Source organism: Misgurnus anguillicaudatus, chromosome 17, assembly GCF_027580225.2.
Source record: "Misgurnus anguillicaudatus chromosome 17, ASM2758022v2, whole genome shotgun sequence".
NCBI lineage: Eukaryota > Metazoa > Chordata > Actinopteri > Cypriniformes > Cobitidae > Misgurnus > Misgurnus anguillicaudatus.
Window position 1 is genome coordinate 3,739,824 of NC_073353.2, and position 24,472 is coordinate 3,764,295.

A 24,472-nucleotide genomic window follows, 5' to 3' on the forward strand; every position below is an offset into this window, starting at 1 on the left:
CATCATTGTCAAATTCCACCCGTGTACAATCATTGGGATGGGTTGTGATGTCACAGCTGTACAGCCCACCGGTGATGTTAGCATTCTGATTGGATAAAGCCTTGGCCTTGGGAGCACCAATCAACAATCTGCAAAACAATATTTACCATCATGCTGAGTTTACTTTTTATTCACTGCCTTAGGAAGCTCAACTGATCTCAGTAAACCGTGACAAACAATGGTAATGAATTTGCTATAGATTGCATGCATGAATCCAGCTTTGTTCAAAACTTAGTGAGCTACAGTACAGTAATGTTTATATACTGTTTGTGCTTACTGAAACATCACATAATAACAGTAATGTAATGACTTTAAGTGTTTTTGGCCTATATGTACAGTTGCAGAGCATTTGTAATAAGTCACTGCATGTGAGAATGGTTAGGATGCTGTTTTAGACTTTAACTGCAGAGTAGACTGGAAAAGTCTTTGTATATATGACATAATAATCATGCTAATGTAAATATAACTAATGCTGTTTGATGAAGAGGATTTGACAGATTATTTCATGGCTCCGTGTCTTCCTGACATTAACCAGCTGCACCAAATCAATTATTTACATACACCGCTGTCAACACAAAACAACTCAACACACTTTCACCTATACAAACATCACATTTCCAGCCACAATAGCAATAAATAGATCTTAAAGGGGCAGTTTCTCGGACTGGGCTTATCTTAGTCCCAGACTAAACTGCATGTTTGAGCTGACCTTAATTCAAAAACCTCTTGCACTGACATATTTTAACATATATCAGTGCCATTGTTTTGTTTCATGATGCACACCAGTATTGTTTTTTGTAAGGTATGTTTTTTAAAACTACTTAAATGTCCTAATATATAACTAAGGCTTAGTCCTGGATTTATGTAAACACTGTCCGGAAAACTGCACCAAAAAGCTCAGATGCAAAACTCTCTGGGGTGGTTTCCCGAGCACTGATGTATTTTAAGACATGTCAGTACAAGTTTTCCGTTTAGACAGCTCTTACATTTATTTTAGTCTGGGACTAGTTTAATCCCTGTCCGGGAAACCACCCCTTTTGTTTAGGTTTAGTCATTTCGCTTTAATGGCACTGAAAAGTTTTTGTGTTAGAAATTGAAATGCCACTTTAGTTATTATTTCATTTGTACTCAAGAAAATTAGATCTTTCGCTGCAAAACTTCTGCATGAAACTTTTTTTTTGTTGCAAAACCTCTTCCACTTCCTTGTTTCAATACAAACTTTTCAATATTTGCAAAAAAGAAAAACAAATAAATGTGAATTAGGTAAATTAAGGGATTTGAAACTTGACATTTTCATTACTTGTTTATTATGCGATACTTCAAAATGTGCATAAAATCAGTGTGATGGAAAATAGAGTAAACTAGAGTTTATGTGTGTGTGTGGATGGGGGGTGGTGCTCTGGGTTTGGGCCAAATACTGAGCTCGAAGCCCTCTCCTTAGACAGCATGCCAAATGCGCATACCATTCATTCTATCTGACTGTAAGTGTGAACTCGAGAAACATTGCAAATGATGAAGAAGTGAGAAATTAAAAGGTAAAAATGAATAAACTGAAGCACACATTGTTTGGGGTGCTGTGATGCATGTGGCTGACACATTCAGATTGTATTCAGGTCCAAGTATACTTACAAGGAACACAAGTTTAAATGTAATCTACAGTTGTTTCCGAATCCCACATCTATCTCTCCATTTACTCTTCGCTGTCTTTTCCGGATAAAGGTAAAAGGTTAAAAATTCACCCAATATCTTAATTTATTTTGTAAACCTCCTTTAACTGCAAAATTAGGATAACAAAACTGTGAAACACCCCTAAGCTCAAGATTCATCACATGACTAGACAGCACACAATTCCCTGTATACAAAGAGACCTGGAATGTAAAAATCTGTTGAGGATTGAAAAAGTTGTGATATTTTTAAGATTAGAAATCAGAGGAAAAAGTTGTACATGGATTTCAATGGAAGGTGTGTGCTTATTTACATGTTTTTACATGTAGCTTTCTCATTTTATCAGAATTTTGTTAGTTCTTTCATTTACTATTTTAGTTGGAATTAGTTTGTCATATTCAGATTCAGACCCATGGTTTTTAGGACGATGCCTGTATGGAAGTTCTGACAGGACGTTCACTAATCTACCACCACAAACGTGACCAAATTTCCGTGATTTATTTAAATACCTTGGCTTCGCCAAAATAGATTTTGAAGAAATTTCGTCAGTACCAAGATAAAAGTCCCACCTACCTTTCCGAACGGTTGAATGTGACACAAATTTTTAAACAGTTGCTGTGAACTAAAAACAACTCAGGCTGAAACTCGAAGGTGGTTGTTCTTGACGTAGTTATTGTCGTATTTAGTAAAAACATATATAGTACAACTATGCGGTGAAGAGTGGATATTGCATGAAACACATTGTAACAGTACCACGCAGGCTGAACACAGAATTTCGATGCGCATGTCTGCGATATCAGTATTGCTAGTAAAATACTCAGTCGTTCATCCAATTAATCTCAGTGCACTTAGAGGACTTTGCTGAAAATCGATTTCTGTTTAAAGTCTCTGTAAAATCACCTCACTGTAAACTATGTAGTACTGAATTTCAGAGTTGGATCGATAAACAGTTTTTTGCCATTTCTGTGTTCAGGATCATTTGGGCGGGGCTAAAATGGTGGCTTAAGTGTGTCATTGAGCCACCATTTGAGCCCCGCCCAAATAATCCTGAACACAGAAATGATAAAAAACTGTTTAAGGATGTGGTCCACCCCTAACACAATCACTAGCATTCATTCAGGTTGTAGCTGTATTTGAAATTTAAGAGAGACGACAGGTTTGGCGTGAGTGGGCGTGGTTTCAGCACAGACAGTGGACACACCCCCACCGCTTGAGAGAATGCTGCAACTCTTCATATATAAAAGCCCTTTCACACCAAACATGAAACAAATCACCTATGAATGGTCTATTCCTCAATAACAAAACAAATATTTGTCAGGCGTAACGAAAAGCAAATTCACACCAGCGCAAAGAACTCCTCAACTTAACGCCGGCTCTCAATGACAGATCACAGACAGCTAAACAGCAGATGTACACAGGATAAAAAACAAGCTAGTAACCTAGTGCTAGGTAATACCAAATTATTTGAAATATCCTATTCTGAATCTGACAGATCATAAATTGTGATTCATACAGTGATTGTTATAATGGACCTAAACTGCAGCTTTAAACACAAAGTAATGCATTGTTTTTATCGCAAATCCTGTTGGTGAATTTGATGTGAAAGGATCCTAACACAATGGCTTCAACACAACTTATTCCTATCACTTTTGTTCCAGTTATAACTGCATTTCTAAAACTGCATTTGTGCTTTTAAGGAACATAAAGGAATCTTTACAACCGATCCCATTTCCCACAGTTCATTCCAGACACACCTCTCCCAAGAGGAGAGATTCCTGCATTGCCTACAACTAACAACTATCGTGGGCTACGTTTCCTATTTCATTTGTCTTTTTCCAATCTACTAGACAGATTGAGTAAAGCATGACAGTGGGACACACAGTTTTCATAATACACCGCACTTCAGAACAGTCCGCTCTGGGCAGCTGTTATTCTAATGAAACATTACCAGAACGTTTGCTGCCTGGATGAATCGACTGATCTGGCCACTTTAGTAAATGAAAAACTGGAAAAGATTGACAGACATACAGGCAACACAAGGAATTAATGAATAACGATTTTTTTTTGTGCTTGTTTTTGGTTGAAAAACGAGACTTGTTTTCTTTGGTCATTTTGCTCATCAAGAAAGTACATCTCAATTTAAGAATTGTCAGACATTTGTACTGAAAACAAGACAAAAATACTGGAAAAGTAAGGGAAAAAGTAAGAAAGTCATTATTTGAAGTGTGTGTGTTTCTGGCCTAGCTGTATTTTCAAAACCAAAATTGTCCTTGAAAGTTCAAAACAACATCCTCAAAAAAAAAATATAGAGGTTTACAAAGACTAAACAGAGACTTTCATTTTTGGGTCACATTATGAGTACACTATGGGTGGGTATTCCGGACAGGGCTTAGATTAATCCAGGACTAGGTTATGTTAGTACATTTAAGTAGTTTTTACAAGCAAATCTTACAAAAAAACTTTACTGCTGCGCATCTTGAGACAAAACAATGTCACTGATATATGTTAAAATATAATATATCAGTACAAGGTGTTTTGAAATTAATGCATATATTATGCATTTTAGTCTGGGACTAGGATAAGGCCTGTCCGGGAAACTGCCCCTTTGTGTATGGCATTACACAACAGCTCCTACTATATTGTGACCACATCAGATCATATAGGGTTATAAGTACTACAATTTTTACTATTATTATATATTATTATAAGTATTTTTTAACCGAGCCACTTGGTAAGTTGTCTACATGATGAACCAACACAATCTCATGGTAATTCATATGCATTTTATGAGGTAGCTTATTCCCATTAATTTGTACCACCACAATCCTACAATTTTGTATGACTTGCATTTGCCTCTGTGAGGTTGGGGTTAGGGGTGGCGTTTCATTAATGTTTTTGTTTTTTAAATAATCATACATTATTTTATGACTCATTTCTTTCAAAATCATACGAATTAGCCAACTCGTAAAACATGTATGAGATCAGGCTGGGTGAACCATTACCACAAACACGATCATCACCTCATTCCCACAAAAATGTGTCAGGTGAACTGTAAGGTTTGGAAAGCAAACAACTGGAATTGACATGCCAGAGCTGAAGATTTAGGGCTCTTCTGACTGGAAACAGGCCAGCCATTAAAGTGCTGAGAGGTTTCATCTCGGTATCCAGTGCCTTATAATCCTACCATAGTGAATCCATTCAGATCAGCATGTAGACTGCTGTGGGAAAACTGAAGACCTCCAATGAGGCCACTACTGGGACACCCGGCCATACACATGAATGAAATGTTTCATTGTCAGCATGAGATAATAGGCATTGTTAATCATATACATATGACTAGCCAGGGCTAAACCCATTCATGCAGCCCAACACCATCACTTACAATAATTGAACTGTAGCACAATACCATAATACAATACTTTTATTGTTATTGCAATAAAGCTATGAGCCAAAAGATGGGTGAAAATTATAAGTTCAGAAGACTCTTAAATCTTTTGATCGTATAAAAATTGATTTTATAGTAGAAACGACAACTGCAGTTTTTGTAATTGCTGACATGGCAAATTGTGCTGTGTGTTTGCTGTTACTAAGGAAGACAATGTAGTCAACATGACACCTCTTTAAGTTACTCAGAAGGAAGCGAGAAAAGGAAATGCTTACACGCTGGAAAAAAAATTATTTCAATTAACTCCTTTATATAAACACAAAAGTATATCTTTCAGTATGAAAGCACTCTTTTTCTGATCAATTTGCACCTAATCCCAATGGGTTTTTCAGAAGTGCACACTTTCGACTGTATTTACTTAAAGTTATTGTGTTTTGTATTGTATAATATTCTTCTCTTAATCTCCAGAGTCCCAGATTTAGTAGACAATGCAGCCTTGAGTCATTAATGGACAGAGGAACTAATGCAAGACAAATCATTAAAATTGAATGTGGAGAATGTGGCCTGTCAACCTGGCACACCCCGTTTCCAGCCAACATAAGGAAGGAGAATATATCTCATTAGAGAAATAATGGGAAAGGAGTCATTTACTTCAAAAGCTAAAGAATGTTGCCCTGCCTTATTTTCAGGCATAAATGGGAATTTATAATTCGGAGCAGTTCAGCTGTGAAACACTTGTGTTTGATTATCCAAAGCATTTCACTGTTAGCAGTACAAGGTTTTATTTAATCCGGGTCACCAGACTGAACATTACCTTACAAACAATAAAAGTTAATACTGTAAAAGTAAGTGTGTCTGTACTGTACTCTATATTTAAAGGGATAGTTTACTCCAAAATATACATTTGCTGTTTATTTACTCACCATCAGGCCATCTGACATTTTGGTGATACTTTTTCTTCAGTGAACATCAATGAAGATATTTTGCAGAAACTGCAGCGCTCTGTGATTTATATAATGCAAATCAATGTTTCTGCTACTTTAAGTGTAGCAGATACTGTATATCCAATACAAAATAGTAATCCCCACAACTCCTGGGGCCTGACGTATAAACGTTGCGTACGTACAAAATGGGCATAGAAATGTGCATACGCAATTTTCCACGCACATATCAGGATTTATAAAAAATAAACCTGGTGTACTAAATGCGCACCATAAGGACACAAGTAAAGTAAAAAAAAAATACATTTCTCTGGCCAAAAATATGTTTTAATTATATGTTAAATACATTTTGCAGACAGTAAAGCTTAATTAAATATATTTATTTGGCAATGTATTTAGTTTAAGCCTTCATATATTAGCATTTCAAAATGTATTTCAGGGCAACAAATAGATTTCTAATTTTACAACTCATATGGCAAAAAACAAAACAAAAAGTATATTTTTACAGTTGAATATATACACTCACCTAAAGGATTATTAGGAACACCATACTAATACTGTGTTTGACCTCATTTCACCTTCAGAACTGCCTTAATTCTACGTGGCATTGATTCAACAAGGTGCTGAAAGCATTCTTTAGAAATGTTGGTCCATATTGATAGGATAGCATCTTGCAGTTGATGAAGATTTGTGGGATGCACATCCAGAGCAAGGAGCTCCCGTTCCACCACATCCCAAAGATGCTCTATTGGGTTGAGATCTGGTGACTGTGGGGGCCATTTTAGTACAGTGAACTCATTGTCATGTTCAAGAAACCAAATTGAAATGATTCAAACTTTGTGACATGATGCATTATCCTGCTGGAAGTAGCCATCAGAGGATGAGTACATGGTGGTCATAAAGGGATGGACATGCTCAGAAACAATGCTCAGGTAGGCCATGGCATTTAGATGATGCCCAACTGGCACTAAGGGGCCGAAAGTGTGCCAAGAAAACATCCCCCCACACCATTACACCACCACCACCAGCCTCCACAGTGGTAACAAGACATGATGGATCCATGTTCTCATTCTGTTTACGCCAAATTCTGACTCTACCATCTTAATGTCTCAACAGAAATCGAGACTCATCAGACCAGGCAACATTTTTCCAGTCTTCAACTGTCCAATTTTGGTGAGCTTGTGCAAATTGTAGCAACTTTGTCCTATTTGTAGTTGAGATGAGTGGTACCCGGTGGGGTCTTCTGCTGTTGTAGCCCATTCGCCTCAAGGTTGTGCGTGTTGTGGCTTTACAAATGCTTTGCTGCATACCTCGTTTGTAACGTCAAAGTTGCTCTTCTATCAGCTTGAATCAGTCGGCCCATTCTCCTCTGACCTTTAGCATCAACAAGGCATTTTCACCCACAGGACTGCCGCATACTGGATGTTTTTCCCTTTTCACACCATTCTTTGGAAACCCTAGAAATGGTTGTGCTTGAAAATCCCATTAACTGCCAACACCCATGCCACACTCAAAATTGCTTAAATCACCTTTCGTTCCCATTCTGACATTCAGTTTGGAGTTCAGGAGATTATATGTCACCAACACATTGGATGGCCTGAGGGTGAGTAAATAAACAGCAAATTTTTGGGTGAACGATCCCTTTAAGTTGTTTATCCATTATGTAGTACAACATGACTCAACTCACTTTACATTTGCTTGGTTTGCTTTACCACTGCACTTTAGTACCACTTTAATTTGGGTGGGGTTAAAGATTTATTGTTATTGTTGCGCCACCTCTACTAACGTGACAATCGTAAATCGGTGGCTAGCTTGGAACCTTTAGTACCATGAAGTGGTACTAAAAAAAATGGTACTAGTGGTACCAGTATCTAAACTAGATACTGTACACAGTGGAAACCCCCCTAAAGTGAGCCATATCGAGCTTTATGATGCAGTGAAGAAAAGGTTTAGATTGTCTCATTGTCTTTATTTTACACTGTAACAGGCTTGATTGTAGAAAAGGGTAAATGCTTATTGAAAATCAGTGTTTTAATGTTGACCATAAATTGAATAAGCAATAAAACAGAGGTTGTGTAATCTGCATGATCAGAATTTTTGGAAAAAATATTTCAGATATTGTAATTCAGCCATCAGCCATTTAACTTTAATGATTATGTGTGTAGTGTTCACATACTGTAAATGGATAGACTGCAACAGCTATAATGAGGATTAATAGAGTGAGGAATGGTGAAGTGAACAGCGGTCAGTGTGTGTGCGTTTGTGTGTGTTTGTGTGTGTGTGTGTGTGTGTGTGTGTGTGTGTGTGTGTGTGTGTGTGTGTGTGTGTAGTCTTTTTTCTCTCTACACAGCTGTGTCCAGTATCATAACAGCTGGCTGCAATCTATCTCACACACACTGTAAAATCTCTTCATCTCTAGAGGAAAATCGACCCTTTTCTCTTCAAATCCCACTTCTTAATTTCTAATGATCACTAGTCATAGTGAGTCAGCTTTATACCTGCTTCAGAGTGACGCATCATCTCAAAAGAAGAAAAAATGACCAGACCCAGCTGTCTGTACCCATCAATCCAGTCATACAGAGGTTTCCATCTTTTCATCAGAAAATACACCAGACGGATAACCTTTCACCAATACACAGTCTTACACAGACCAAAACCATCCGTGCCAAAGTTGGTGCAGCTGTCTTGAGTCCCAGCCGCTCCTCACAACTGGGCACGAACTGTACAAATGTGTTACAAGTGATGCTTTATCTCTCTTCAATACATTCACTACAGTTGTTTAGCTTCATAAATCTATAACGTAACAAAGCTTGTTTGAATGTGACTTTTTTGGTTTGGGTATATGCGTACGTTTTATTGGGGGTGTGATGCAGGTGTTGGGTTGTGTTGACGTATGATGTGTGCGTTGGATTATTTTTCAGTGTGGTTCGTTTGTTTTAGGGTACAATATGTGTGTGTAAGGTTACATGGGTGTGATGCATTTCTTTTGGGTTGTGATGGGTTATGTTGGGTGTTGGATTTCAAGATCTTTGTCTGAACAGAGAAAGGTTTGGTCCTTATCTTTGATCATTCTGTCCAAGTACCACCAGTTTAGACAGGGGATCAATCATGGATTGTTGTCTAGGGCAGAATTATGAAAAAATTCAGCCCAGTCTCCTGAAAATGCCTATAAATAGCACGAAGTGTAAAACTCGTGCAATACATACGCCAAATTCCACTTTGGCGTGCATATGATACGCAAGTCCTTCCCATTCACTTAAACGGGGCATCTTTTTTGTCGTTTTATTTATTGGTTTCTCAATTTTTTTGCTGTTTTTTACCATTTTCGCTTGGGTTTAGGGTTAGAACAACTTTTTGTTATATAAAAATGACATCCTAACCCAAACCCCAACTCTAACCCCAACTCCAAGCGACCATGGCTTAAATACGGACAAAAACATAGAGAAACCTGTATATTAAATAACCTCATTAAGCAAATCTAAAATCTAACCCTAAACCCAAGCGAAAATGGTTTAAAAAACAGAAAAAAATTGAGAAACCAATAAATAAAATGACAAAAAAAAAGATGCCCCGTTTAAGTGAATGGGAAGGACTTGCGTATCATATCACGCCAAAGTGGAATTTGGCGTATGTATTGCACGAGTTTTACACTTCGTGCTATTTATACGCAACCTCAGGAGACTGGGTAGAAAAAATTATACCACAATAACAGTCTGACATGGATAACATTTTTAAATAAAGACTGAGACTAGTGTATGGTAATTTTGGGGGTGCACTGGTTTATAAAAGGATGTGTTGTTGAGTTTAAAAGTTTAGAAATATAAACACTGTCACAGAAAACAAAAATGGTCCCAGGCTGTCAACAGGACATTATTGCCCTTTATAAAGGGTCCTAATACATTTGGTAATTGGTACCAGTACCTCCTAACATTCACTCTTAGGCGCAAATCTCTTAGCGTACTTTTCTAATGGGTACCACATGTAGTGCTGGGCAAAGATTTATCGCGATTAATCGCATACAAAATAAAAGTTATTTTTAGCATAATATACAAGTGTGTGGTCTGTGTAATTATTATTTATAAAACGGGCAGTTCTGGTTCTTCATTCTGATTGGTTGAAACGCGTTCTAAGCCGTGATAAAATACACCGGTAACCTCACGGTTCAGACCACATTACATAAGTATCACTGCGCCACTGTTGCTGCGTATTGATTTATGAAAATAAACACCACAGTCTTAAATCATATTTTTAATTTGTCTACAATTGCACAATTAATGGCGATATCCAGATGAATGTCAATAAATATTGTTGAGTCATCTCGTCGATAAAGAGAAAACGTTGTCTGAGGATTTTATAACTCAAGTTCATACGTCCGCTATTATCCACCGGGTGGCGATCTTACCCAATTTAAACATTGACGCATTCACTGAAAACACCATGTAGTACTGTTCATGGCTCCGTCTGAATCTGATCTCTTACTAAAGTTCTTCACAAAAATGGAATTATTTCCGCTTTTAATAAAAAAATTTGAGAGGTGATAAGAGATCAAATGAAGGTAGGATGAAATGTTTTTTTGTTTGTTTTTGTTTCAAAGCGGATGGTCTGTTCTTTCATTTGATATTTTATGTTTTTATAAAGAAGATAATTTTCTGGAAGGCATTAAACTAAAACTGGGTGGCAACTTAAAAAAAAAACCGCTGACGGGGAAAGAGTTCAGCATGCTTCCAAGCATATTTGATCATCACTTCAACAGTTGCACGATATAAATGTTAATGTATAAATTAGATGAATGGTGATTTATAAAATAAACACCACAGTCTTAAATCATACTTTCATTGTGTCTTTGCTGTGTCTGTGTTGGTTGGGAACTGCGCTCTGTTTCAGTCACACTTGATTCTGAGGAACTACTTTGTTTGGCGGAAGAGTAATATTTGTACTAATATAATTACAACTTTTTTGGGTTTTATTTAAAAAATCCCGCTAACGTTATGCATATGAAGTAACCGTTTTATAAACGCAATAAACCCCTCGAACATTGGGTTACCAGTGCATTTTATAACAGCTAAGGGGCGTTGTTAGGCACGACGCGAAGCGTCGTGCCTAACAACGCCCCTTAGCTGTTATAAAATGCACTGGTAACCCATTGCTTCTCGGGGTTTATTGCTTTAGTATATATAAATAAACACACACACACACACACATAATATTATATATTATATATAAATTTAATATATATATATATATATATATATATATATATATATATATATATATATATATATATATATATATATATATATATAAATAAATACAAATTTTGGAAATGTACAGTATATATGTATGTCTCTGTGTTTAAATATACATAATAATTACACACAGCACATACACTTATATTATACAAAAAATAACTTTTATTTTGAATGCGATTAATCACGATTAATCTTTGCCCAGCACTACACACCAGTGACAGCTACACTGTAAAAAAAGATTGTTGGTTAAAAAGTAGGCTAAGTTACCTAGTGGCCTTAAAATGTTTAGTTAATTTAACTAATTTTTAAGGCAACCAGGTTATTTACTTTATCAAGGTAAACAAACTTTTTTTGGGACTGACAGTATAGTAAAGTGAAATTAGTGATGCCAAAAATATTTTTTGACAGGATGGCGTTACATTCAAATAAAAACATTATGAAACAGGATGTAATTATACGCTCAAACCCTGTAGTGCAACAAAGCATATCAACATCTGTAACTTTACTTAACAATAAACCTCACAGGCCAACAACCACACACACACGCACCTGAGAGGCGACACACATCTGATTTGTTCAATACTAGAAACCGAGAAGACCAGAAAAGAAAAAAGGCTCTCATGTCATGTTACAGGAGCCCAGATGGACGGTTGTACATATGCCCTGATTCCTCCTGCTCCGGTGTAAACACATGCCGACCTGTTCATTATCCACTCACAATATTCACAGCAGCATCAACATGTCCATCTGGGAGTTTTGGGAATTTTGTGGTTTCCTGCATTGAGTTGACAACAGCGGATCCGCACTGATTCTTTTTAGACTACAGGAAGCTTTATGAATGTCAGGAAGGAAGACGATTTGTGTGGCATTAAAAGAAGCAGCTACTGAAATCCAGGCTACTTGAATGGCATCTGCCAAAAGAACCAGAGACTTGGTTACAAGTCGATTGTTCACCTCTTACAGGCAGGAAACCTGATTCCCTAAAGTCTGGCGTTAACTAGAAATCTAGAACCTGCTGAACAAGCATCTTGAATTTTTAACTCACAATTCAGTCCAGACATCGTTGTGGTAAAAGTGTAACTTTTAGCACAGATTTCATAACCAATGTGAAATCATTGGAGCAGTAATGTCATGGCAGTCATGCAGCACAAATGGGCTTTCAACACTCAGAGTCTTACCACCACACTTGAGATTACTGGCAGGAATGAGGCTTGTACAGCTGCGTACGTGTCACTGTAAGATATTCACATCACACTTTTATCTCGACTGCATTCTGTATTCTGATAATAGTGCTGGTGCTACACAGTGAGACATTTTCTTATTGTGCCTTCTCACATTCACTCACTTCATGCCCTCTGTAAACTCCTCCCTATCTAACCTTAACCTCGTAGACCTGATCCTCTTTTCAAGGTAAACTGGAGAAAATACCACCAAACTGCTGAGGAATTCCAAGTAGCTCATGAGTCTACATATATGCATTTAGTAGACACTTTATCTGACAGGACATCTAATCAGCTATGCAATTAGATAGACAGACAGACACACAATGCTGTTCACAGGTGCTCCACACTTTCATGGCAGTATAGATACTGTAAACAGGTGTCTGTCTTCCGCTCCTCCAGCACACTTGTTCATTGTACACAACTGTTTAAACACACTCACAAATGAACAAACAGACACACACACACACAGAAATCCCACCCTGTGTGTTTGTTTCAGTCATTGACCACCATCACACTCTCAGTCAATCATTCAGCCTTTCTTGTTAATCTCAGATCTCAAACTGATCTTAGGCAGAGAAACTAACGGTCTATGTTTAACACTATGGGGCAGTTTCCCAGACAGGGTTTAGATTAATCCAGGATTAGGTTTTAGTTATTTTAGGACAGTTTTTACATACATACATACCTTATAAAAACATTACTGGGTGATTTTCACAAAACCATTGAAACACCACGGCACTAATGATTTTAGCTTTAAAATGTGTAATATAGTAACATTAAAAAGCATCAGAATTAACACAATACTGTGTTCTACCTTGCACAATGTGTGATTTCAACATAAGAATTTATAATTGTAAATTTTATCTCATTTTCTGCTGAAATTCTCATTACCGCAATGTGTCCGGCTGTGTTTGAACATGCGTTATGTTGTAATTTAATCAAATTAACACAAAAATATTAAGATAAAAAATAAATGGATGTTTTGCTAGACTACTTTAGATGACAGAAAAAATATTTACTGAATATTCATGTATAATAATAATGAAGAAAAATTAGGAAAATGATGTGTCCATGCCTGATGTTCTCATCCTCCGCAACACTTTTTGAGAAGAGTTTAAGCACACATACAGAATTTTAATAAAGTTTGATTTTGAGTGACCAAGCACATGGACCAGTTACGTCAAGATGGCTACCATGTAAGATCATTTTTTTACAGTTAATTTGAAATATTGTCTTGTCAGAATGCTTACACAACATTTTGATTATCATTACCGCAACAGATGCTTATTAAATGTTAATTTAATTAATAGAAGCATAATACTTTGATTTTAAATGCATGTGCAGAATCTCCAAATTATGTTCTTTCAGGTTTGTCATGTCATTTTGAAAATATGTCAGTGTTGATGTTTTCTGACTGTTGCGGTAATGAGATTTTTTAGGACTAATTTTTTAAATTATGTTACAAAAAGTGTTAAATGATAAGTAAAAGTTTTTAAATTAATGTTCCCATTTACTCCAGACTTTGTTTTTCAATGTCTGGTGGGAAAAAAAGTAAATTTAAGCTTCACATTTTCATGCTTGACATTTTTAAAACCAAGTTTTCGTGAGAATCACCCTACTAGTGTGCATCTTAAGACAAAACAATAGCAGTGATTTATTTTAAGATGTGTCAGTGCAAGGTGTTTTCAAATAAGGCAGCTCAAACATGCATTATCTTGAACTAGGATAAGCCCTGTTCACATCACTTATCCTGACTTATCTCTAGAAAGCACTGCAATTATTGTTACTTTCTAGGCTTTAGGGAAGTTGTTACAGACATTAAATAGATCTTTGCCTCAGAAGTTAACCATCTGCCTTTGGAATAGGGTACCATGCTTTTCCTCAAATTTCAAACTAGTCCATAAAGGGATCCCATACTGACAGATGTTTTATAGCCTCAGATAGACCTTACCATCTTTACTGTACCAGGCAGAGAACAGGCTTAAGTGAAACACATACCAAATAACAACAAGGTCATTTTACACAACATTTAGATAATGTGTCATCACTATAAGATAAGCATGTACATAAAAAATCTGAATATGGTTCAAGAAAATCAGAGTAGCCTATTTTTATCTGTTCAGTATGATCTCGTTGAACTTATTTGAGGTCAAACATTAGCACACAATAAAATGTTTAATCTGTTAACTGGTGCTTCAAAGAACCTTACAGCCATGTAAAGGACACAATGAGAACCATAACACAAGAACATATAGAGGAAGGCAATTATTTGCTGTGCAAAAAAACTTCTTCAAAACTTTTCAAGGGTGCTCTTTGAATCCTTTCAATAAGAAAAGCCATTGTGTATTGGTGACATGTCACATCACGTTGGGTATTGTTAACTTGCCCCGGTCTAAGCACCAGCACCCTGCCTTCCCCCCACACGCCGCAACTCAATAGCGCAGAACAGACTGATGTGAGTGTGCTACGGACAGTAATTAGCCTGCGGTATAACTTACTTCACCAAAAGGTTGTTTAAATATTCTAAATAAAGTATCAATCACACACACATTTTAAGTTGCTGTAGAGAAAAAAGTATCACAACTGACTGAAAATAAGAGGCACAGGTGCACGAAGGACGGAACATGACCGGGTATGGAGCGCCCACAGCGCGCGGCGCATCTTATCAATTTTGCAATTAATCACAATAATCGACACCTTATTAATTATACTTACATTCTTTTATCGGTAGGTTGAAGTTGTCGGTGCAAAGCCAGAGAGAAACCAAAGAGGCTACCGGGTTCACCATTCTTCCTCAGGACGTTTTGCGTGTCCAGGTTAAACGCGCTCGCAGACGTCCATGTAAGCAATGTTAAAATCCACCACACGTTTAAAGAAAGTACCTCCATTGCATGTAAATAATTATGCTGTATGAATATAGATAGCCCTTGTGTGCAGTTGATCCCGCTGCACTGAGTACAAGCCGCACTGCGCTGCGCTCAATGAGAGAGAGAGGGAGAGAGAGAGACCCCTGTCCCCTCCTCCCTCTCCTCTCCAGTCCCCTCAGTGCTCTACGTCATTCAGAGAGATAAACGAGAGTACATTTGTAATTCATGAACATGTAGATGCAGCTAGGTTCAGGATATGTAGATGTTACATTTTTTATATTTTATAACTATTTATAACATTTAATAAGTTCTTGACATGATTTCGAGTGTTAAAACGTGTGGATATTTGTGTGCAACTAGTTTTTTTCGTGATAGCAAAGCGTAAACATGCGGACGCAGTTTAATGCTACAGAATTAATCGATTCAAAACTCTAGTGCCATTACAGAAACACTGCTAAAATGTTTTGTACTAAACGTCAATAAAGCTATAGTTTTTCTTATTCATAGCAGAGTAGATGGATGAGACACTGATACGGCTGAAATATAGATTTAAAGGACATGTCACCTCCAGAGGAAGCATTGATCTCTTGCTGTCCATATGGACGGTCGATAAAGTCCGAAGCAATAATCTGATCCTGATAAACGTGCTCACACACATATAACTAATAAACCTAGTTAACATATGAAATCTGAGACACTGGTTTAAGTTTACACTGGTATTTAAAAATGGCATATAATGCATCCATATGAAAATGGTCATTTTGCAGTGTAGTTCTTCCTCTTTAAAGGGATAGTTCATTTTAAAATGAAAATTCTGTCATCATCATTTACTCATCCTCATGTTGTTCTAAACCTGTGTGAATTTCTTTTTTTCTGATGAACACAAAAGAAGATATTTTGAGAAATGATGATAAACACACAGCAGTAAGTGACCATAGACTTCCATAGTTGGAAAAATATTTTGGAAGTATTGTGATAAATAATGAAGAAAATATTTTGATAAATGATGGTAAGCACACAGTTGACGGTACCCATTAAATTCCGTCATTTTTTTTATTCCTACTATGGAGTCTATGGTCACTATCTGCTGTGTGTTTACCATCATTTCTCAAAATATCTTCTTTTGTGTTCATCAGAAAAAAAATAATTCATACATGTTTAGAACAACATGAGGATGAGTAAATCATGACAGAATTTTCATTTTAAAGTAAACTATCCCTTTAATAAACTGCAGGTGTCCTAGACAAGGATTAAAATTCATATAGAGTGTTGCAGTTTGTAATAAGGAAAGTGCTGAATAATTGTAAATAGTCACTATAAATAGCCTGCATAGCATACTAACTTAATTATTGCTTGAAGGCATTTGCTCCTGCACTGCTAAAACGCATCAGTATGCGATGGGGTTCACTTATGTATATAGATGTACTAAAACCTTTACTGTCTCTCTTCCCGGTAATGACATCACATGAGGTCACACGGACATCCAGTCATCAGTTCGTATCCAGGCTGCGTAAAGTGCATCGTCATCATTTTACCACAAGCAGTATTACAGCATTTCTCTTTCAGAAAATGAATAACTGCCATCAGAGCTATGACTTTTACCTCTAATGATCAATATGGTATCATCTCTGTGTGGTTTAAAATGTGGTGTTCCTGTGGCTCAATCTTTAGAGTATAGCCCCAGCAATGCCAAAATTAGGGATTTGATTCCTAAGGAACACATGGGAAACTGTATACCTGGAAAGCAAAGTTGGACACAAAGAGGGTTTCCTGCATAATGGTATTATTATTTGTGCTTCAGTACACTGATAATGGACAGAGGTGTATACGGGATATTCTTTCAGTCAGCACAGAAATGCTGTTACCTTATGTTTGCTTCTGTTATATTAAGGGTGAAATTCTGCTATTCCTAATTTTTTTCAAACTGTCCAATGCATCATAATTCTCATAGGGATACGTTAAGATAGTGAGGCTCTTGTAATGTTTGAGTGGCAGGGCACATGTGTGTGCACGGTGACACATCAGCCCACACTTTCGTCTGATAGCACAGGAAGCAGCAGGAATGTGAATGGCACTGTTGTGTGGTCACTGTTGATTCACTGTGTGGGCACTGACATTCTCTTAACATGACAAAAGCTTGAACTCATTGTTCAAAAGGGTTTGGAGAGACCGCCGATGTGACCTAAGATGGGAGTCTGACCCCAGATGTGACGTGATGTAGAGAGATGGTCATTCTCATGATTAGCCATCTACTGAGATGGAGGACATTGAAGCATTGTGCATCATGATCAATCGCTACAATAAAGAGTCACAATGCATTCAAATTTCATTGAGTTTAAGCACAAACAATTAAGCAGTTCACTTCATTGCACTGGAAGTATAAGGACAGCCCTTAAAATGTCCAACTTCCCAATCAGTGCCCTGTCTATTGAACCCATATACTCAAAGTGAAGTCATTGTGTAGCTTGTAGTATACGGTTAAGAGTAATGCATTACAGGCAGAGGAGGATTAAACATTATTTATCTAGATCAACATAACTAAAAGCAAAACTTTAACCTGGATAAATATTAAAGACATATTTTAGTTAGTAAAGCAAGGCAGTGTGAGACACATGCAGTATGCTTTTTTAGACTAATGTGAACTTTAATATAACCCATGAAATACATAAAGACTTGGTCAATAGCAACAATAAGCAATGAGAGGTCTTACAGCTCTTTTTTTTTTTTTAAAGAAGAGTGAGTTCATTAAGATGTTACATCAGAGCTGTCCCACCGTTGTCTTTAAAACCCCCCACAAATACACCTGTCACCTACCAGGTGTCAGCTGTTGACAGTTAAACGCTCTCTTTTTGGACGTTTCTGAACCAAACGTTTGTGCATCACCAGTGCCTGTTAGCAGCAGGTAGAAATGACACTGCAGTTAAAGAACATTTATAGCAATCATACATCAAAAGTGGTGTTTCTGTAGGAGCTATTCATCAATCTGGCCTCTTCTGAGGTGCCAGAGGTCATAGCCGACACAATCATCTAAATGTTCTTCTGTGTTATGGGTGGCGTGAGATGAATGTACTACATTCCCCATTTCTCTTTCATGCATTCATTTGCTCTGTTAATGAGAAAGCAGAGCTTCTGATCTGCATAAGTAAAAGTCATAATGTATGTACAGACACCACAGAGACTTAATTCCCCACTGTGATGGACACAGGGTCCAGATATTTCCATATGCATCAATGTGTGAGGGTAAGAGAACAGACATACTACTTAAAATTATAATTATATTCACATATATGTAATTAATACTGAATAGACGTTGCTGTTTAAAAAAATACAAAATTGTCTCTTAGAAGACATTTTCTGAATTATATCACTGCTTTCTATGATTTTATGTGCATTATAATGTACATTTTGAATTAAAATACCTTAAATCGCAAAACAGTTTTTACGATCGCTTGAGGTGGTCTTTGACTTATGCGAAAAGAGTAAATGCGGTTTATTGGAGATGGAAACGCATTTGCAGAATAAATTCTGACGTAGCGAATATTAAACCCACGTGACTGATCATCTAGCTGTATCAGCTGTCATTGTCTTTACCATATATGAGGTTTGATGTTGTCATAATGCCCTTGCTGCTAGTGCTTGCATCAAAAATGCTGCATTCCTTCTTCTGTGCACAGCATTCAGTTTGGCAATTCAGCCCAGTCACACGAAATTACATTAGTCATGTAATTTTTTGATTCTTTTTTCGTGATACTGTCACACATTTCCGTGTTTTTTTTTTGTCACGTATTAGTTACTCAACTGTTTTGTCCTATTTTCTTAAAATTTTCGCTTCGGTTTAGGGTTAGATTTACATTAAATGAAATCCTTTCTCGAACCCAACTCTAACCCTAACACCAGGTGACAATGGTTTAAAATTTAGAAAATATAAAAAAAAATCAGAAAATAGTATAAACCAATACTTCAAGTGACATCCTAATGCAACCACCAAATCTAACCCTAAACCGAAGCGAAAATGGTTTGAAAATAGGAAAAAGCAGTTGAGTAACCAATACGTGACAATGACACATAAACAGAAATTCATGATACGATCATGAAAAAACACGAAAATTCGTGACAGTATCATGAAAAAGAATTAAAAAATTACGTGACTATATTTTTGTGAGACTGGGTAAGACAATTACAAGCTGCACTGCTAGTAAATTTATAACTTGTCCAGTAGTAACTAAATGCAGTCCTGTCTCCATTTTCTCAGCGTGCCTTGTTTCATTTACTGGTTAGTATTTAGTTGGTTACTTGGTTACCACCTTCATTGATTAAAACGCACCTAAAGCTGAGGCCACACTAAACTTTTTGTTCCATTGACTTCCATTCTAAGAGTGAATGCGTCAGACCGGAAATGCAAGCTCATGCTGCAATATTTTGCAGGTCACTGCGTAGCAAAGTTCAAGTCTGGTGAACTCCGACCTGCGAATTCGCATCACGTGGAGTGTTGTGACCAGTACAAACTAGTATGTCAACGTGTGACCTTTCACCCTACTGAAAAGCACAAATGGACGAAGCCCAATAACATATAGATGAGCTGCTCCCCGCCCACTTCTCGCAGCAACGTACGACAAATACTCGCATACTCAAAGTCTAGTGTGACCGCGGCTTAATTCGCATTTGTTTGCTTTTCTTTTTTGCAAATTTCAAAAAGATTCACTTCCCGTTTCGATGGAAACCCAGTCACATATACAGACAGGTTATTAGGAGATATAGTCTTTCTGCTATAGTCAAATAAATAAAAAAAAATGTATAAAAATTTATGAGAAGGAGAAAAGATACACTGTACATTTTTTAATGCCCTACACTTTTTTGTTGAATCAACTCAGATTTACAAGTCATTTCAACTTACTATTATTTATCTTGACTAGAGATGAGTTGTTATAACTTTTAGTTGAAATATGTCAAGTTCATGTTATAAGTTGTAGCAATCTCTTTTTAAGATAAATAAAAGTAAGTTGAAATGAGTTGATTGAACAAAAACAATTAAGGCAGCAAGTGTAACTATAGGCACAAAAACAGCTTCGGATTATTCTCTTACAACCAGCAGAAACCTGACACGGGTGAAAACAGATGAACTTAACCAGTCATTAACCGAGAAAAGGATGAACAAAGCATGAACAAAGTTCAAACCAAAAATGTTTTGCAGAGCAAGGATTCTCCAAATGAAGTGATACATTATACAGACTAGTGCAGCAGCACTAACTAATGCGATTACATGCTATCACATGCATGCTTGAAGCTGGTAGATTACTAAACTCAGTGAAAGTACTGAGTCTGCCTGTTTTCTTGCATCAGTAGCTGGATAAAGTGCTGAGTTTAATCTCGGTGAGAGCTTCCTGATCGGCCAGTGTTGTAATAGACTGCTGGCTCTTTTGTGAAACATGGATCTCTGTAAATCTACCCAAGTCCTGCAGCACAAAAGCTCGACTCTGGTTTACAAGTGAAGGGGGTGGGGGTGTAGAACAATAAGAATGTCAGAACTCTGGGACATCACTGCATTCTTTCTCAGTCCATTCCTGCATGTGACACAGGGAATTGTGGGGGATCCTCCTTTGTCACTGCATGCGAAAATGTGGCCTTTCTTGCATCAAAAAGAAAGCGGCAGTATTGCAAACAAATATGTGTGTTCAGGAAAGACTATTTATAAGACTCATGCACTGAACAGTGTGACAATAATTATCACATGTCCCATGCATCCATGCCCCACTTGAAGCATTTGTTAAAGAAATGCTCACTATGAGTTTTTTTTAAAGAATTTTTTGCACAGAAAATAATTTTGACTCATCCTGCTTTATAGTTTTTTTTACATTCCAAGAAATATGAAACTTGTATTTATGTTAAAGCTGTTCTATAAAATGTGTGTTACATAATCTTACACACGATGCAGCTATGAATTCAGAGTATTGTAATAATTTGTTTTAATTACTCAGTTACTTTAAAGCAGTGGTCACCAACATGGTGTCAGCGGGAATTGTCAAAGCACATTTTATTAGCCTCAATTTGAATATTTATTTATTACATATTTTTTATATTAGCTTGGCTTCTTTTATGTATGTTAACATTTTAAACAATGATAAAACATAAACAAATAAAATAATCAAGTAAAACAAAAAAGTTTTGAAAAGACTATATCAAAAAGTAGCCATCCAGATTGTTTTATCCATCGTGGTAGCCCTTACTCACAAAAAGGTTGGAGACCCCTGTTTTAAAGTAAGTTAAGACTCCAGCATTTGCTTATCAACAGGTGGAAACCACCGGTGATGATCCCCTATTGTGACAAATAAAGTTCAACACATAACCACATAAAATAACATTAAAAAGTATAAAAGCAGTGATTTCACAGGCAACACCGAATGACACTTCCTAACAACTTCTTAACTGTCAACGCAGGCAGTTGTGTCTACGCGAGCTGTAAACAGAAGGAAAAGGCATCATATGCAAACATCAGATTTCTCAGTCCTTCTAGATTTCCTCCATCTGGGGTGAACAAACATTAACTAGCTGTGTGCTTTCTAATTTGTGCCGCTCCACACATGGTCAGCATGTTTGAGTAACCTGGTGGAATTTAAACTGCAGGGTTTGAAGCTTAGGGCAGGTTGCTATGGAGATGAATAGCTCAGTGAGGTCTAGTGCTCTCCACAGGGCATATGAATATGCAACCAATATAATGAAATTATATTTAAATATATGTTAGCGTGAAACTAGTCTGTATAGGTTACTAGTATTTATTTCTGATTATGTACCAGTTTTATATGCAAAAATAAAATACATTCAAGGTCCATATGAAGATGCCTAACATGTGAACATTCACAAGCCAACACAACATACAGGAGCATTTCTGTCCTGTTGCTCGGGTGGTACACTAGCAACACCAAGGTCATGGGTTTAACATTTTCCAAAGAACAAACAAACTAATAAAATATATACGCTGACCAAAAAGCCATACAACAAATGTACAAATGTGCAAAACATACATTCAGGATAATTATGGGTCGAACTAGGTCAGGTGACCTTTCTGTGCGAAGTGTGCATGTTGTCCCTGTGTCAGTGTGGGTTTACTCCGGGTACTCCGGTTTCCTCCCACAGGCCAAAAACATGCAGGTTAGTTGAATTGGAGATGCCAAATTGCACCTCCCCCAAAGTGTGTATGAACTAACTTGTGTATGGATTAACCCGTTCACGCCATAAATATAGCCAAAGATGCTGGAACGGTGTTAAGAATAAATAAACAAACCAATTTTGCTTAAAGTTTATGGCAATAGTCTTGCAATCTTATATCTTCTTAATATTTGTTAGTTATCTTTTAATCAAAGTTTCTTTCCATGCTATATTCATCAGGTGAATAAGGCTGGAAAAATATCACATTCAATATGATGCCTATTGATGAAATGATGAAATATGATGCTCTATATGGAAATGAGATCTGACTCCTCCCTCTTTCACTGTGTGACTGGTTGAGATTTATTTTGCCCCGTGTGGTGTGCTCTGTATTGGGTTTGGTCTGCAGGAGGGACCAGGCTGACCAGCAGACGGGTCACAGCTCATTGCTGACGCTATATAAGTCATATCCTATATTCTCACATCCCCCTTCAACTCTCACAATGAACAGAAGGATGCTATGCTTAAAGGCAAAGTTCACCCAAAAATGACAATTCTGTCATCACTTGCTCACTCTCATGTTGTTACAAACCTGTATAATTTTTTTTAATTCTGTTGAACACAAAAGATGATGTTTAAATATGGCATTTAACCACAGTTGATGGTACCCATAACCTTCCATAGTAGGAAAAACAAATACTACATTTAACATCAGCTCTTCTCAGTGGTGTAAAAATGGATTTGAGAGTCATTCCACTGAATCTGTAACATTTGCATGTCCAACTTGTCAAAGTTCTTCTTCCTTTATGCCATTCCAGCATCTACGGTTATATTCATGGTGAGAACTGGTTAATCCATAGACAAGTTTTATTCAGACAAGTTGATCCATACACAGGTTGGGGGAGGGAAAATTTGGCATCTCCAATTTGGCTAACTTCCATGTTTTTGGCCTGTGGGAGGAAACCGGAGTACCCAGAGTAAACCCACGCTGACAACACGCAAACTCCACACAGAAAGGTCACCTGACCTAGCCTGGGCTCAAACCAGAGACCTTCTTGCTGAGAGGCAACAGTGCTACACATTGAGCCACTGTGCCTCCCAAATTTGAAGTCCAAAACTGAATGTACTTTTTTTACTCAACAAAATGGATATTGGTCTAGTTTATATTTTTAACATGGTTTCTTAATGGAAGATGGATGCATTTTAGTAACAGGACTGAAAGTAACAGAGCTGAGTTTTTAGCATGGATTTAGCAAATACATGAAATATAACTGCATGTAGTTCCATGTATATAATCAGCAAAATCTGGTTTGCCAAAAAGTTTGTATTTTTAAATAAACAGATAACATCAAAGAAATAATATAAGAGATTAACCCTCACAGTCTACAGCTACAATATCCTAAAATATACAGAAGGGAAAAAATTAAAATGATCATCTCAAGGCCTTCAAAAGATCCGGATGATGCAACGTCTGGTTAAAAAGTGTCTTGTGGAAAATTCCAAGTTTTTCAGAGGGGGGAACGTGTTGGAGTAACAGGACTGAAGCCGTTAATATGCGTTCTTGTCTGTACTTGTGTTCTTGTGAAACGTCATCAGTTGCGGCCCAAGTACTGTTCCAATTCAAAGTTCGCATCAAGCCCAAGTTCACATAAAATCCCCGGATGTGTTCTTGATCCGCCCATTTTATCGAGGATGCATCAGAGGAGACTTGTGTGGACTTATCATAGCGAGGTTTCCCAGAATGCATTTCGCGTCAGGAGTTTGTTCTTCCGAGTCTGAACTTGCAAGTTCGAACTACGAAGGACACAAGTCCGAGTTTGGCGTACTTGGTATTGAGAAACGGCTTGAGTGAAATCCTGGGGACACGACTAAAGTGTATTTTATCTAAAACATTAAGATTTTGTTAAAAAGTATTTATAGCAATGATGTGGAGCCACAAAAAAGGCCAAAAATTATGATA

At 37.0% G+C, this 24,472-nt stretch overlaps 1 protein-coding gene across 1 annotated transcript in view; it reads right to left on the reverse strand.

Moving 5' to 3' along the window:
- itga6a (integrin, alpha 6a) overlaps positions 1-15,502 on the reverse strand; it is a 32,036-nt gene extending 16,534 nt beyond the window's left edge. The window contains exons 1-2 of the mRNA XM_073854851.1: positions 15,218-15,502; positions 1-128 (exon numbers count right to left, since the gene is read on the reverse strand). Of these exons, the coding sequence (XP_073710952.1) occupies positions 1-128; positions 15,218-15,390 (301 nt within the window). The 5' untranslated portion in view covers positions 15,391-15,502. The remainder of the gene's footprint in view (positions 129-15,217) is intronic.
- Positions 15,503-24,472: the final 8,970 nt, after the last annotated feature.